This window comes from Dipodomys spectabilis, unplaced genomic scaffold (genome assembly GCF_019054845.1).
Source record: "Dipodomys spectabilis isolate Male_0828 unplaced genomic scaffold, ASM1905484v1 ptg000526l, whole genome shotgun sequence".
Lineage (NCBI taxonomy): Eukaryota > Metazoa > Chordata > Mammalia > Rodentia > Heteromyidae > Dipodomys > Dipodomys spectabilis.
The window spans coordinates 1,550,159-1,564,089 of NW_024871203.1; the positions used below are offsets into that span (position 1 = coordinate 1,550,159).

The following is a 13,931-nucleotide window of genomic DNA, read 5'->3' on the forward strand; positions in this document are numbered from 1 at the left end:
GCAGAGAAGCCGACTTTATTTCTTTTTTTTTTTTCTGGGTCCGGTTGTGGAGCCTGAACTCTGGGCCTTGCGCTGTCCCTCAGCTCTTCAGCTCAAGGCTAGCGCTCTACCACTTGAGCCACAGCGCCACTTCTGGCTTTTTTTTTTTTTTTTTTGCTTATGTGGTGCTGAGGAATCGAACTCAGGACCTCATGAATGCAAGGCAAGCGCTCTACCACTGAGCCACCTTCCCAGCCCGAGAAGCCGACTTTAGTGTATGGCAGACAGCCAATACTGTGTCATAAAATTCCAATTGGGAACACTCAAGTATCTGTCCCTCTCTCGGTCAGGGCAGAGGCTTCAATGAAAGGCTATGGTCCCATTCCATTTGCTGTTGCTTTAAAATTGTCCTTGGCCATGTTACTCGTAAAGCAATGTATCTCTTAGGATACTTGCATATCGAGAGTTTGTTGCTGTGCCTTGTAAAATGGAACCTATAACACCCAAAGGTCTGCAACTCTGATTGGTCATCGTATTTAATAGTGGATGGGCCGGGCACTGTTGGCTCACACCTGTAATCCTAGCTACTCATGAGGCTGAGACCTGAGAATTGAGGTTCAAAGCCAGCCTAGGCAGGAAAATCCATGAGAGTCTTATCTCCAATTAACTACCAGAAAACCAGAAGTGGCGCTATGGCTCAAGTAGTAGAGCACTAGCCTTGAGCTGAAGAGCTCAGGGAAAGTGCTAAGACCCAGAGTTCAAGCCCCATGACTGACAAAAAAAATAGTGGGTGGCTCTGCTAATAATATTTACATTTTTTGGTTCTAGTTTCTGGCTTCCTTAAATGGAAAAAGAACTTTTAGATTTCTTTTGTTTCCTTTTAGGCACTAAGATGTTACAATCCTGTAGAACTGGATTCTATAATCAATCAGTAAAGTCTGTCTTGTTTAAATGGCCAATGAACCACTATGTTGGCCCAACATAGTGGTTCACACCTTGTAACCTCAGCTACTTGGGAGGTGGGGAGTAGGAGGATCATAGTTCTATAGTTTGCTAGACCCTATCTCAACTAACAAGGCAGGAGTGGTAGTGTATGCCTGTTATCCTGGCTGTGTGGAAGAGCACAGTTAGGAAGATTACAGTCCAAGCCTACCAGAAAGATTGAAAGAAAGGAAGGAAGGAAGGAAAGAAGGAAGGAAGGAAGGAAGGAAGGAAGGAAGGAAGGAAGGAAGGAAGGAAGGAAGGAAGGAAGAAAATATCCAAAAAATAACTAAAATTAAAAGGACTGGGGGTGAGGTTCAAGTGGTATCTAGGCAAGTTTAAGGCCCTGAGTTCAAAATCTAGATACCACAAAAAGCTCCACTCTCCAAACACTACCAAATAATAATAATTTTATAGTAACTCCAGTTTCTCAGAGTATGAAGAGCATACTACAAATAATACTTGTTAACACCACCACACCCTATTCTCCTCTCATATCCAATGGAAATTTCCCTATTTCTACATGGAGGCTGCTTAGAGTCCATTAACAATCCTGCTTGGGAGGGGCAGGGCATTCAGGATTTAGTTTAAGGCTATATTTTCGAGTGTGTGTGTGTGTGTGTGTGTGTGTGTGTGTGTGTGTGTGTGTGTGTGTGTGTGTGTGTGTGTGTGTGTGTGTGTATGTGCAGGCATACATACATGTGCTGATCCTAGGGCATGGCTGCTATCCCTAAGCTTTTGTGCTCAAAGTAGTGCTCTACCACTTGAGTCACAGTTCCACTTCTGGCTTTCTTTCTTTCTGTCTGTCTGTCTTTTTTTTTTTTTTTGGTCGGTCGTGGGGCTTGAACTCTGGGCCTGGGCCCTGTCCCTCAGGTCTTCAGCTCAAGGCGAGCACTCTACCGCTTTGAGCCACAGGGCCACTTCCGGTTTTCTGATGGTTTATTGGAGATAAGAGTCTCACAGACTTTCCTGCCAGGGCTGGCTTTGAACCTCGATCCTCAGATCTCAGCCTCCTGAGTAGCTAGGATTACAGACGTGAGCCACCAGTGCCCGACTCTTTCTTTCTTTCTTTCTTTCTTCCTTCCTTTCTTTCTTTCTTTCTGGTCTGAGACCAGGACTCGAATTTGGTACTCGATGGCTTTTGGTTGGCACTCTACCAACTGAGCCATGCCTCCAACCTCCCACTTGTGGCATATTGCTGGTTAATTGAAAGTAAGAGTCTCATGGAAGAGTCTCATGCCCAGTCTTGGCTTTGAAACTCAGATCTCAGCCTCCTGAGTTGCTAGTATTAAAACTGAGTTGCTAAGCATAGACCACCATCCCCTGGGTATGGCTGTATCTTCATAAGCCTTTTCATAACTAGGAGAGCATCACTCTTCCCTATCAGAGAAAGCCATGGGGGCAGAGGTGGTGGGGGAAGGCTACAGCTTCTCTAACTGCCTCCCATCCTCAACACTGATGGCCTCCGGTCTTACAATAAACTCTCAAGTGTTCACTGAACTCACCCAAGACAGTCCTATGAAAAGCTGGCCCTCCTGCCTGAGGCCTTCTGTCCCTTCCTGCTGGGAATCTGGGTCTGAAATCAACAAGGATGGGGAAACAAGTGTGTAGCGCCATGTGTGCACATGTTCCTGTGCACCTGGGACCACCTCCCCATCGTGATTGTCCCTGGGGTTTGCTAAAGCTGCAAGCAAGCATCAGGTGGCTCCTGCACCCTAAAGAAAGGCTGGCCCTACTGTGAATGGGACTATTGTCTCCACTAATGGGAGAGAGAGGAGCTGACTTCGCAGGCTGCTTCCTCCTGGGGTGAGTGGCAAGGGGAGAAGTGGAGTTTTTGTTGGGGGGGGGGGCTCCCCGGTTACCTCTCAAGCCTGAAGGAAGAAGTTCCAGGAGGGCTGATGAAGGCAAGGTGCAGAGCGCTGCAGGTCCACCCTGGATGAAGCCTTGGAAACTGTTTCTTGGCATTCTGGGTCTCTTCTTGTGAGTTGACAGAAACATTCACTGGAAAGTAGAGGAAAAGGTCCCAATATTTTCTCCCCTTTGTCCTGGTTTCAGAGAAATCTCAGGCGCAGCTGAGGAAACGTCTGAGGTCATGTTGTGTGTGAAGCCGGAGGCTGGTGCCCGTTGTGGGCTGGAGATCTGGGAACATGAGGGATTTGAAACACACCTGGTGTGGGCTGAGAGGTTGGGAAGGAAAGCTGACCACCTTTCCCACCTTGAGCTCAGACCCCCCCCCCCCCCCACTCCCTGCAGCCTTCAGAACGGCCAAAGGGACCTCAGCTGCAGGTCACTGAAGCTCTTTATGGAGGAGAGCAGAGCTCCTTCAGGGAAGGCCACAGAAAAAGGAAAAACACAGCTGAAACAGAACACAGGCGGAAAAGAAAAACAGAGTACCTGCCCCCCCCCATCCCCTGCCTGGAGACAATACCACTTAGAAGATCCCAACAGATCTGGGAAAGGCCTGCTTTCACAGCAAGTTCTGTTTCTTTTTGCCCTTTTCTAGCCTCTTCCCGCCCCTAGACCAGAGACTAGGACATTGAAATTGTAGTCTAGATTTTTTTTTTGCCAACCCAAATATCTACCCAGTGTGGACCAATGGTGCAATGGCCACGGTATCCATCTACCATTGAGGTGCAACCATCAATACATCCATTACATAAGGCCAGTTACAGGGCTGCACCCAAAAGCAAACAGAAATGAATAGTTTCTGCTATTTATTTTTGTGTATATTAATACTTGGGAGGGGAGGAGGGAGACATTTGTTCTCAGTTTCCCTTGACAAAAAGATCTGAATTAGTCTACAATGAACAACAAAAAGAGCTGGTAAAATTCAAATTAAGAATCAGGAATAAGGTTCTGGGGCCAATGACAATCGCCTGTAATCCTAGCTACTCAGGAGGCTGAGATCTGAGGATCATGGTTCACATCCAGCCCATGCAAAGAAATCCGTAAGGCTCTTTTTCCAATTAGCCAGCAAAAAAAAAGCCAGAACTGGAGGTGTGGTTCAAGTAGTGGAATGACAGCTATGGGGAGAAAAAGCCAAGGGACAGAACACAAGGCCCTGAGTTCAAGCCTAGGAATCTGCACAAATAGAGGAAGTAGGAAGGGAGGAGGGGGGAGGGGGAGGAATAAAGGAAAGAAGGAAGGAAAAGAGAGGGAAGGGAAGGGAAGGGATGGTGAATACCCACAAATCCAAATCTCAGTGATTTCTCCTTCAAATTCGTTTTTGAGCTTTCTTGCAACTAAGAACTTGGACTAGGAGGAAGACATAGTACCTTCTCAGAGGACATACAGCTTTTCCTTGCTTCATATTTCAAGAGCAGTGTTTCAGAGGATTTTTTTTGCATTGGTTTCTCTAATTTTATTTTTTGTTAGTCGTGGGGTGTGAACTCAGAGCCTACGAGTTATCTCTGAGCTCTTTGCTCAAGGCTTTGAGCCACAACACCACTGCCCATTTCTGAGTAGTTAATTGGAGATAAGAGTCTCTCCAGGGACTGGGAATGTGGTTTGGTGGTAGAGTGCTTGTCTAGAATGCATGAAGCTCTGGGCTTGAAGTGGTACTGTGGCCCAAGTGGTAGAGTGCTAGCTTTGAGCAAAAGAAGCTCAGAGACAGTGTCCAGGCCCTGAGTCCAAGCCCCAGGACTGGCAAAAAAAGAAAGGAAAAAAAAAAAAAGAGTCTCACGGGGACTTTTCTATTCAATCCTCAGACCTCAGCCTCCTGAATAGCTAGGATTACAGGCACAAGCCATCAGTGTTCGGCTTTTGCATTGGTTTCTAAACTACTGAAACTAATTTTTAACAGTGGGTTTCCATCAGCTTTGGCACTAGTGATATACTAATTGGGGCAGGGAGTTCTTCAGCAATTACTATCCATAATACTTCAAACTCTTTGAGATGAGCTTTCCCTAATATATTATTAACCACCCAAAGGACATATAAACTCGACACTCTCAATTGTTTTTATTTTCAGTACTAGCACTGGAGGGTTTGAACATAGGCCTTGTGCTTGTCAGGCAAGCACTGTACCAATTGAGCCACACTTCTATCCTTTTTGTTTAGTTATTTTTCAGATAAGGTTTTGTGTTTCTGTCTAGGCCAGCCTTGGATCTCAATCCCTCTACTTATACTTCCTGCATAGCTGGGATCACAAAGAGTACCACCACACTTGGCTTGTTTGTTGAGACAGGGTTTTTTTTTCCATCCCTCAGGCTGACTTTGAATCTTTATCTGTGTCCTGAGTATCTGGGATTACAGGCATGTAATGCCCAACCCCAAGAAAATAGTTTGGTCACCCACACAGGAACTTTATTTAGACTGAGGATAGATATAAACAAAAATATAGGTGTGCTTTGGATGAAAAGGCTAAACTCAAAAGACCGATGAAGGTCATACTGCTGTCTCTTCAAAGGTCGCGGGCACGTTTCTTGGGCTTTTAGCTCATGAGGATAATAGCCTTTATAAAACAGCTTTGGGGAGATTTCCCACCCCAACAGCCCAGGCAGTTCAACTAATCTGCATATGCTAAAATGGGTTCCAGGGAAGATGCCAAAATAAGCTCCTGTCCTCCCTCACCTTTACTTTAATCCCCACATAGGTTTTGCTTTTACCATATGGTAATTATTTCCAAATCACAAGTGCAAACACTCACTCTGATTGGAAAATTAGCAGATTTCAAACTCAGGTAATTTGTCCCTAATGAGGAACTTGTTGAACTGAATTTAACAATTAACTCGCACACCCTTTGCTGCCTGAGGCTACAGCAGGGAAGCTGAGAGATGACGGAAGGAAGGGCAAGTCAAAGGGCTGAGATCTGGCAGGACTTCCTGTGCAAGATAAAAGCTAGGATGGGAAAACCCATGGTCCTGGGGCGGGAAGAACGTCAGGAGCAGAGGTACGATGTGTGTGATTGTAGTACTGCCACTCTCCGTTATATGCAAAAGTACAGAGACTAATGTAATAAGCTTCCATATAGCCATTCCCCAGTTTCCACCATTCTCATCTGTGGCCAGTCTAGTTTCACCTGTGCCAGAACTAGAGCGTGGAACTGGAGAAATCAGGAGATGGACAGGAAGGAGGAGGATGGCGTGCCTCTACTCTCTCCCATTCCCATAGAGTGCAAGCACCATGGGAAGCTGACATGGGTGAGTTCGATCTAGCTTACCTACCCAAACGTTCAGGTCCTCTTCTCCGTCATTTTGCTGACATGTGTACCCTTCTTTTTCATGCTTCTTGCTCCATGACTGAGGCCTCTAGATTTCTACCTGCAGATCCAAGGTGAGGTAGCTACAGGCTAATAGGATTGAGGTCAGCCCCTGGATTCAGGATTGTCAATCTCATTTTGCTTGTGTACTTCAGTGATCAATTGCCAGAAACAAAGACCTGGTACCCAGCTCATGCCTGAGGCTGTCTCTGTCATCCACTCACCTCCTCTATCCTGCTAAAATAACTACAGAGGCTGAGAATGTGGCTTAGTGGTAGAGTGTTTGCCTAGCATGCATGAGGCCCTGGGTTTGATTTTTTTCAGTATGACATACACAGAAAAACAAACAATTAAACAATTGCAATGTCCGCAAGCTAGGCTCTAGCCACACCTGGCTATGACACACTCAAAATGCAGCTAGTGAGGATGAAGACCTGATTTTAGAATTTTACTTAATTGATTTAAATTTAAAAGCAGATACTTGGTTCGAGTATTAGAAACCAGATTGAATACGCTTGGAAGATAAATCTCCATTTTCAACTGTGAATGTTCTAGAAATCTAAATTCAAATCAAGTAATGTTGATTTTAAAAAGTCAGCATCCACATTGAGATTAGATCTGGCATTCAAAAACTGGCACTGAAGGGCTGGGAAGGTGGCTCAGTGGTAGAGTGCTTGCCTTGCATGCTCGAGGCCCTGGGTTCGATTCCTCAGCACCACATAAGCAGAAAGAAAAAAGCCGGAAGTGGCGCTGTGGCTCAAGTGGTAGAGCGCTAGCCTTGAGCTGAAGAGCTGAGGGACAGAGCCTAGGCCCAGAGTTCAGGCCCCATGACCGGACCAAAAAAAAAAAAAAACTGGCACTGATAGCTCACACTTATAAACTGCTCATACCTCTAATCCTAGCTACTCAGGAGACTGAGATCTGAGGAGCCAGTTCTTAGCCAGGCAAAAAAAAGTCCATGAGACTCTTATTTCCAATTAACTATCAAAAAGCTGGAAGTAGACCTGTGGCTCAAGTGACAGAGTGCTAGCCTTGAGTGAAAAATCTAAGATACAGCACATAGGTCCTGAGTTCAAGCCCTACCCCCCCCCCCCCCCCCGCCACACAAATTTTAAATATTGAGAGACTATTGAGTAAATATAAGAAGTACAATTTGTTAAGGTAACATTTTCACTTTTTAAAATATATCTATGAGGAAAACATTTAAATTACCTCTAAGCCTCTATTTTGTTTTTTTTTTTTTTTTTGGTCAGTCGTGGGGCTTGAACTCGGGGCCTGGGCACTGTCTCTGAGCTCTTTTGCTCAAGACTAGTGCTCTACCACTTTGAACCACATTGCCACTTGCGCTTTTCTGGTGGTTAATAGGAGATAAGGTCCTCAAGGTCTTTCTTGCCCAAGCTGGCTTTGAACCATAATGCTCAGATCTCAGCCTCCTGAGTAGCCAGGATTACAGATGTGAGCCACCAGCACCCATCTCTAGTTGTGTGTATATGTGTGTGTGTGGGGGGGGGGTTGGTTGCTATGTTTTTGAGGCAAGGCTTCCCTCAGATGGTCCTCAAATTTACCATGCTCCTGCCTCAGCCTTAGAAGTGAATACTGGGATTTCTGGCCAGCACCAGGATGCCTGCATTCTAAATAGATTTTTGCCCTGGCATAAAGGTATCCCTTGCAGACACATATTTCTTTAATGAATAGAATTGTCTTCTCAAACTCTCACCGTGTGCTAAAGGCCCATTTCAGCCAGGCATGATCTGCTCAACTAAACCAACCTAGATTTTCCTGTATGCTCCTCTGTGGGAACATTTTCTCTGTAACCTAGAAGCCACCAGCTTTCACATAAGCAACTAATAATTATTGTTTTCTGGTAAAGTCCTGAACACATGGCCTAACAAAATTAATTGACCAAATGAATACAGACTTGATTTGGGTTATCCAGGAGCATCCATATTCTCGTGACACTACAATAAATGAGCAGTTTATTCACAAAATGCTTCAAAATAGTACCAAATGGGACTCATTAGAAGGTAATAAGCAAAGACAAGCTTTCCCCCTCATGCTACCTAAGGCCTCAACCAGGCTGAGCTATATAGGGACTCCTCCTCACATAGGTTTGAAAAGAAACACACATTCTGGGAATTTAATCAGGGAACCTGTGGCAATGACCTCAAATGACCAATCTAGATGAGGACCACTGGAAGAGAAGGAACAAAGTGCAGCCAATGTTAAACAGAAACAGAACAGAATTTATTTCCCTCCCCAGCGATGGAGGGCCAATAGCACTCACACAGCTTCTGCTGTAGCTCCCAGCAGTACTTGAAAGGACCAGATAGAGAGGGAGGAAGGACACCAAGCTGGGGACCTTGTGCAGGTCTCTGCTTGGCTCCCAAGGTCAAGCATCCATTCTTCCTCAGTTGCTTTCTGCACTGGCTCAAAGCTCAGGCACCACTGGCAGTGCAGAGTGCTGCACTGGGCTCAGTGTCTCTCCCAAGGAAACTTGGACTAGCTGGTTTAAATTGGTGCAATCTTCCTTGAACAGCATCCGTAGGACAGTAGAACAACAATACCATAGAATGATAGTGCATAGCTCTGGTTACTGGTCCTTTACTAATTGTTTTCAAAACTGATGATGATGTTTCCTTTTTTCTGCTTTTAGGGCAGGAGGTTAGGACAAAAGACAGATAAATATACATGTATTCTTACAAAAGCTTTTTACATACACAGACTAGGCTTCCAAGTTGCAACAGAGAAGCTATAAGAGGCACTAAATGAACAGATAAGCAAAATTACGAATACATCAACAATCGAACAGTATTCAGGCGAAACGAATCAAGTGGTGATACATAATACAACATAAGGAAATCAATCTCGCCTGACCCATATTACGCCCTGAGTACACCTTTTACTGATGCATACTGCAACCTGTGTAAATCCTGAAAACAAGACAAGTGAAAAGAACACATTTTGTACAGTGCCATTAAAGGAAATTTTGAACACCTCCAATTTATGGAGATAAAAGGAAATTGGTGGGGGTGAGCGTCTGGGGTCAGTGAGCACTGAGTGCTTGATGGTACAATGAGAAAAGAAATACAATGACTTAGAAATCTAAGAAGGCTGTGGAGATATAAAGAGTAAACAAATGAAATAGATTTCAAGTGTTTACTTACCTTTTTGCAAGGAACCTACTGTCCTAAAATGCAAATATACAGCTGCTTAAAGTAACAATATGCTTAAAGAAGTAACAGATAACAATACATGTAAATATAAAATATAAATTAAATACAGAGAGAGAGATGAGAAGCGATCCCAGAAGTGCCCTTTGTAGGCCACTGGCAGTACCTGGAAGAGGAGAGGTGGGGTAAGAGGGAACACAGCATGTAGGGGGTCCCCTTTGAGGGACAGGGTCAGTCACATGAGTCCCCCACTCCACTCCACAGGTGTGCAGATCTCTGATGTATCCTTTATTGTACTTTCTGCTGGTTTAGTTTTTCAAAGTACATTTTCTTTTCCTTTCTTTCTTTCTTTCTTTCTTTCTATGCCAATCCTGGGGCACTGCCCCTGAGCTTCTTTTGCTCAAGGCTAGAGCTATACCACTTGAGCCACAGCGCCACTTCTGGCCTTTTCTCTTTATGTGGTACTGAGGAATGGAAGCCAGGGCTTCATGCATGTTAGGCAAGCACTCTACCACTAAGCCACATTCCCAGCCCCTGAAGTGCATTTTCAACAATTACATTATATATATTGTAAACAAACCTTTAAGACAGAATAAACACCATGTTCACCTAGAAGGCTTTCTTTTTACTTCAAATATATAATAATGACATATAATCTAGACGTCTCTACTTCCTTATATATCACACACTGGGAAACCATTTTTACAGTGTCAGCCTGAGACACAGGGAAACTTGGATGAACCTTGAGGGCATCATGCCAAGTTGAAATGGCCAATTTCCAAATGATAGACACAGAATGAGGCACTTGCATAAGCGTCAAGAATCTCCACTTCATGTGGACACAGAACTGGAGGAGGCAGCCAGGGGCTAAAAGGTATAAAATGAGGAGCTGGGTTTCCGTTCTAGGAGTTCTAAAATTCTTTTGAACAACAGTTTCCTTAAAAATAGTTCATATGATAAATGTGTAATATTTGCGTGACAGTTAAAAAATTAAAAACCAGTTCTCCTTGCTAAAAGTAGCATGCTAGTTTTATCGTTTAGGGCAACTCTAAATTGGAACACTTATAAATGAACGTAGTTTCAATGTGGAATCATGTTAGAACAATAAAAATAACCATGTCAACAATTAAAATTAACTCAAGGAAAGCAATGGCAGTTTGTAAATGCCCGTCCCTGTTTCTTTGTAAAACAAACACACAAAAAAATCATGGGCCTGGGCTACTGTGCAAAGTTTGAAGTTTCAAAGGTAAACTACAGAGCTGTTAAAAAGTACCAAAAAGCAAGTGAAAGGTTGGAATTTATTTAAGTCAAAGCTGATGTGCTTTGTGAGATGCCAAGTAAGGCAAGACTCAGGGCTTCTGCATCGTTGAGCTGGCTTTCTTTGCTCTCCCTTTCCTCTGCCTTGTGTGTCTGGAGCCATGAGGCTGAGCATTCTGGACGGTCAATGTGGCCTGGGGAAATGGAGCCTGCCTGACACTTTGCTGTGCACTCTGGGCTTGTACCTGCACCTGCTGTGGCTGGGCAGGAGGAGGGGGCTGGCAATTCTGCAGAATAATGTGCCCAGGTGTTGACTGCTCCAATAGAGTTGCGTGGGGCAGCAGGAAACTCCCCACGCCAGCAAGGGTAACAACTACTGCTTGCTGAGGTGACTGGGCCCACTGTTGACTGCTGGACCCCTGAACAGGAGTGGTCCATTGTTGGCCGCTAGACCCCTGAATAGGTGTAGCCCACTGTTGACCACTAGACCCCTGCACAGGGGTGGCCCACTGTTGACTGCTAGACACCTGAACAGGGGTGAGCCACTGTTGACTGCTAGACCCCTGCACGGGGGTGACCCACTGTTGACTGCTAGATACCTGCACAGGGGTGACCCACTGTTGACTGCCAGACCCCTGCACAGAAGCCGAGGGCACTGGATGTGGAGAAGGAGGCGCTCTGGATTGTAGAAGCTGTTGCTGTGGAAGCAACTGATATAACTGAGGCTGGGGGTTCAAGACCACACCTCCGGGGGGAATCTGCACTGTGATGGAATTTAAAGTATTATTCACAAGAAACTGCATCGCCATGGGAGTAGGGGGTTGCATTAATCCAACCGGGGCATTGGGCAGCTGGACTCCTAGGGACAGCAGACCACCAGAAGGAGAGACCTGCCCAGGTATGGGGGCGCCAGAGGGACAGACCAGCCCCAACACTGAGCCACTTACCAGAGCTGAAGGTTTCTGTGCCCCCTGGGTGGCTTTTGGGTTGCTTGAGCTGGTGGGGGCCTTGGGGGCCTGGGTGCTTTCTGACGAGCTAGCAGGGCCCTTGGCCGCGTGAGGCCCTTTACTCCTCCTGACGACCCTTGCTCGGGATCTCCCTGCCAGGCTGGCTGGCTTGGGAGCAGGCGCAGCGGTGGGAATGGCAGTGGCAGTGGGGACAGGACTGGGAGCTGGAGGGGGGGTAAGAGTGGGAAGGGAAGCAGCAGTGGAAGAAGGAAGGGGAGGGGTGGGGAGAGCAGGTGTGGGAGGGGGGTCGAGATGGGAAGCCAGAGCCCCGGGCGGACTAGGAGTGGGAGTGGGACTGGAAGAGGGAGTGGTAGGAGTGGGGCTGCGAAGGGACGGAGGATCAGGAGGGGGAGGGGGGGCAGGCCTGGGAGCAAGCCTGGGAGGGCGTGGGGGAGGGGGCGGCGGTGGGGGCGGCGGGGGCGGGGGAACAGGTTTGGGAGCAATCTTGGGAGGGAGCCTGGGAGGAGGTTTGGGAGGAGGCTTGGGAGGAGGTTTGGGAGGAGGAGCTGGACCAGGAGCCAGACGCCTGAGCTTCCGAGAGCTCTTGGCTTGGAGTCCTACACCTCTCGATCCTGAGACGCAGGCAAGATTGATTCTTGTCCCCCAAGGTAATTCTGAGGCGGGAGATGGGACCCACCAGGAGGTAGGCAGTTTGGGCTTCTTCCCTGAAGAGGCCTTGCTGACTACAGCTGAGCCGCCGGACTTGGATTCCATCTTACTGGACAGTGAACATGCAGCATTGCCCTGAACAGACTCCTGGCTTGCACCACCAGCCCGCCCTGCATTGGGCTTGGACCCTGCCATCAACGCATCCAGTGGGTAACTTGAGAAGATGTAAGGGGGACTCATCTGGCTCTCACACCCAACTTCTTGAGCTGCCCACGGGCTGTCAGAAAGAAGTGGGTCATTAAGTGACTGCATGATAAGAAAGTTCATGTCCCTGGCCGGATCACCGGGTTCATATGCCAAGGCAAACTCATCTCCTGCCTCAGGAACGGCCCAGGCGGCTGCCTGTGAGTCACCAAATGGGACAAAGGAACTCCCTTTTGCATATCTTTGCACATCTAGCTCCGAAGGCACATCCACATCACAGGGTCTCTGCTGTTCTGTGTCCCCGGGCTCTACCGCCGCTGCCGCCGCCGCCGCCGCCGCTGCAATCACCAGATCATAAGGGTGGCCACTTCTTTCCGCTTGTTTTTTGCAAACAGTCTTTGCCTCAAACCCAGGGCTCGCTGTGTATTTAGGCAGCTCCCATTGCCAATCCACGCTGTGCCATGGCGACCTCATAAAGCTAGGCCTCACCGACTCATCCCTCCCATCCTGCCTCTGGCACAGCAGTCTTTTGCTAGTGCAGCTTCCAGAGACCGAAGGATCAAGACACAATGGGTCTGCTGTTGCTAAGATCATCTGGCTCTCAAACTCCTGTTTCTCTTCCTGAGTCCAACGATGGCCACCACTTACCATGTACTCCATATCACACATTAAAGTCTTCACCTTTGGTTTCAAGAGAATATGCCGACTTTGATAACCAGATAGTTCCCTACTGCTGCACTGCCTGTAGTCACGGATTTCTGCTAAGACACAGCCATGGTGGAAAAGGTTCACCTCAGAGTTTTCCAAGATATTGAGCAGATATGGCGGTAATTCTTCTGCATCTAAATATTCAAGCAGTTTCTCTCCTGAATAAGGCAGCGCAATGCTCTCTGAAAGGGAGCCATCTTTGTCCAAGATCATTGCAAAACAGCCCTGATCCCCTGGGTTGAGGTCAATCACCAGACAAGGAAAGTCCTCACTCCTGATAAGCTGGTCTAGCAAGCTCTCGCTGCTTCTGAACTCCCTCACCTCAGTCTCCTTTTCACATGCTTCAACATAAATGTCATAGAGTTTTTCCTGTAGAGACTTTTCCTCACTAGTTAAGGGTCTCCTTCTAGGGCTCCTGTGTTGGACTCCGGCATTGACATTGTCTGTATCTTCCAATGCCTGTTCTAAAGATTTCTGCATGGTCACACAAAACTGGGACGCTAAAGGAAAAGAACAGATGGCGTTCAGCGGTGGGGGTGGGGTGGGGTGGGGTGGGGTGGGGAGGGGAGGGGAGGGGTTGAGAATGAAGGAGTTAGGCGGGTAAAGCCACTTACTTATGTGCTCCTGTAAAACTTTACACACAGTGGAACTAGAGCCGTGAGTCACGTGGTTGAGCACCAGCCATGCGCAGAAAACGCTACCCGATGCGCCCAGCCCCTAAGTTCAAGCCCCGGTACCGACACATACGGGAAAATGCCTCCGCGCGTGCGCATGCGCACACACACACACACACACACACACACACACACACACACA

The 13,931-nt window shown here is 47.0% G+C and overlaps 1 protein-coding gene across 1 annotated transcript; it reads right to left on the reverse strand.

Annotated features, from left to right (window-relative positions):
- Positions 1-3,216: 3,216 nt before the first annotated feature.
- LOC122099634 (transcription factor SPT20 homolog) lies at positions 3,217-13,595 on the reverse strand. The gene is made up of 3 exons (XM_042670190.1): positions 10,833-13,595; positions 9,325-9,347; positions 3,217-3,316 (listed from the first exon to the last, which is right to left on the reverse strand). Exons 1-3 carry the CDS (start codon positions 13,593-13,595, stop codon positions 3,217-3,219), a joined length of 2,886 nt encoding a protein of 961 aa, XP_042526124.1.
- Positions 13,596-13,931: the final 336 nt, after the last annotated feature.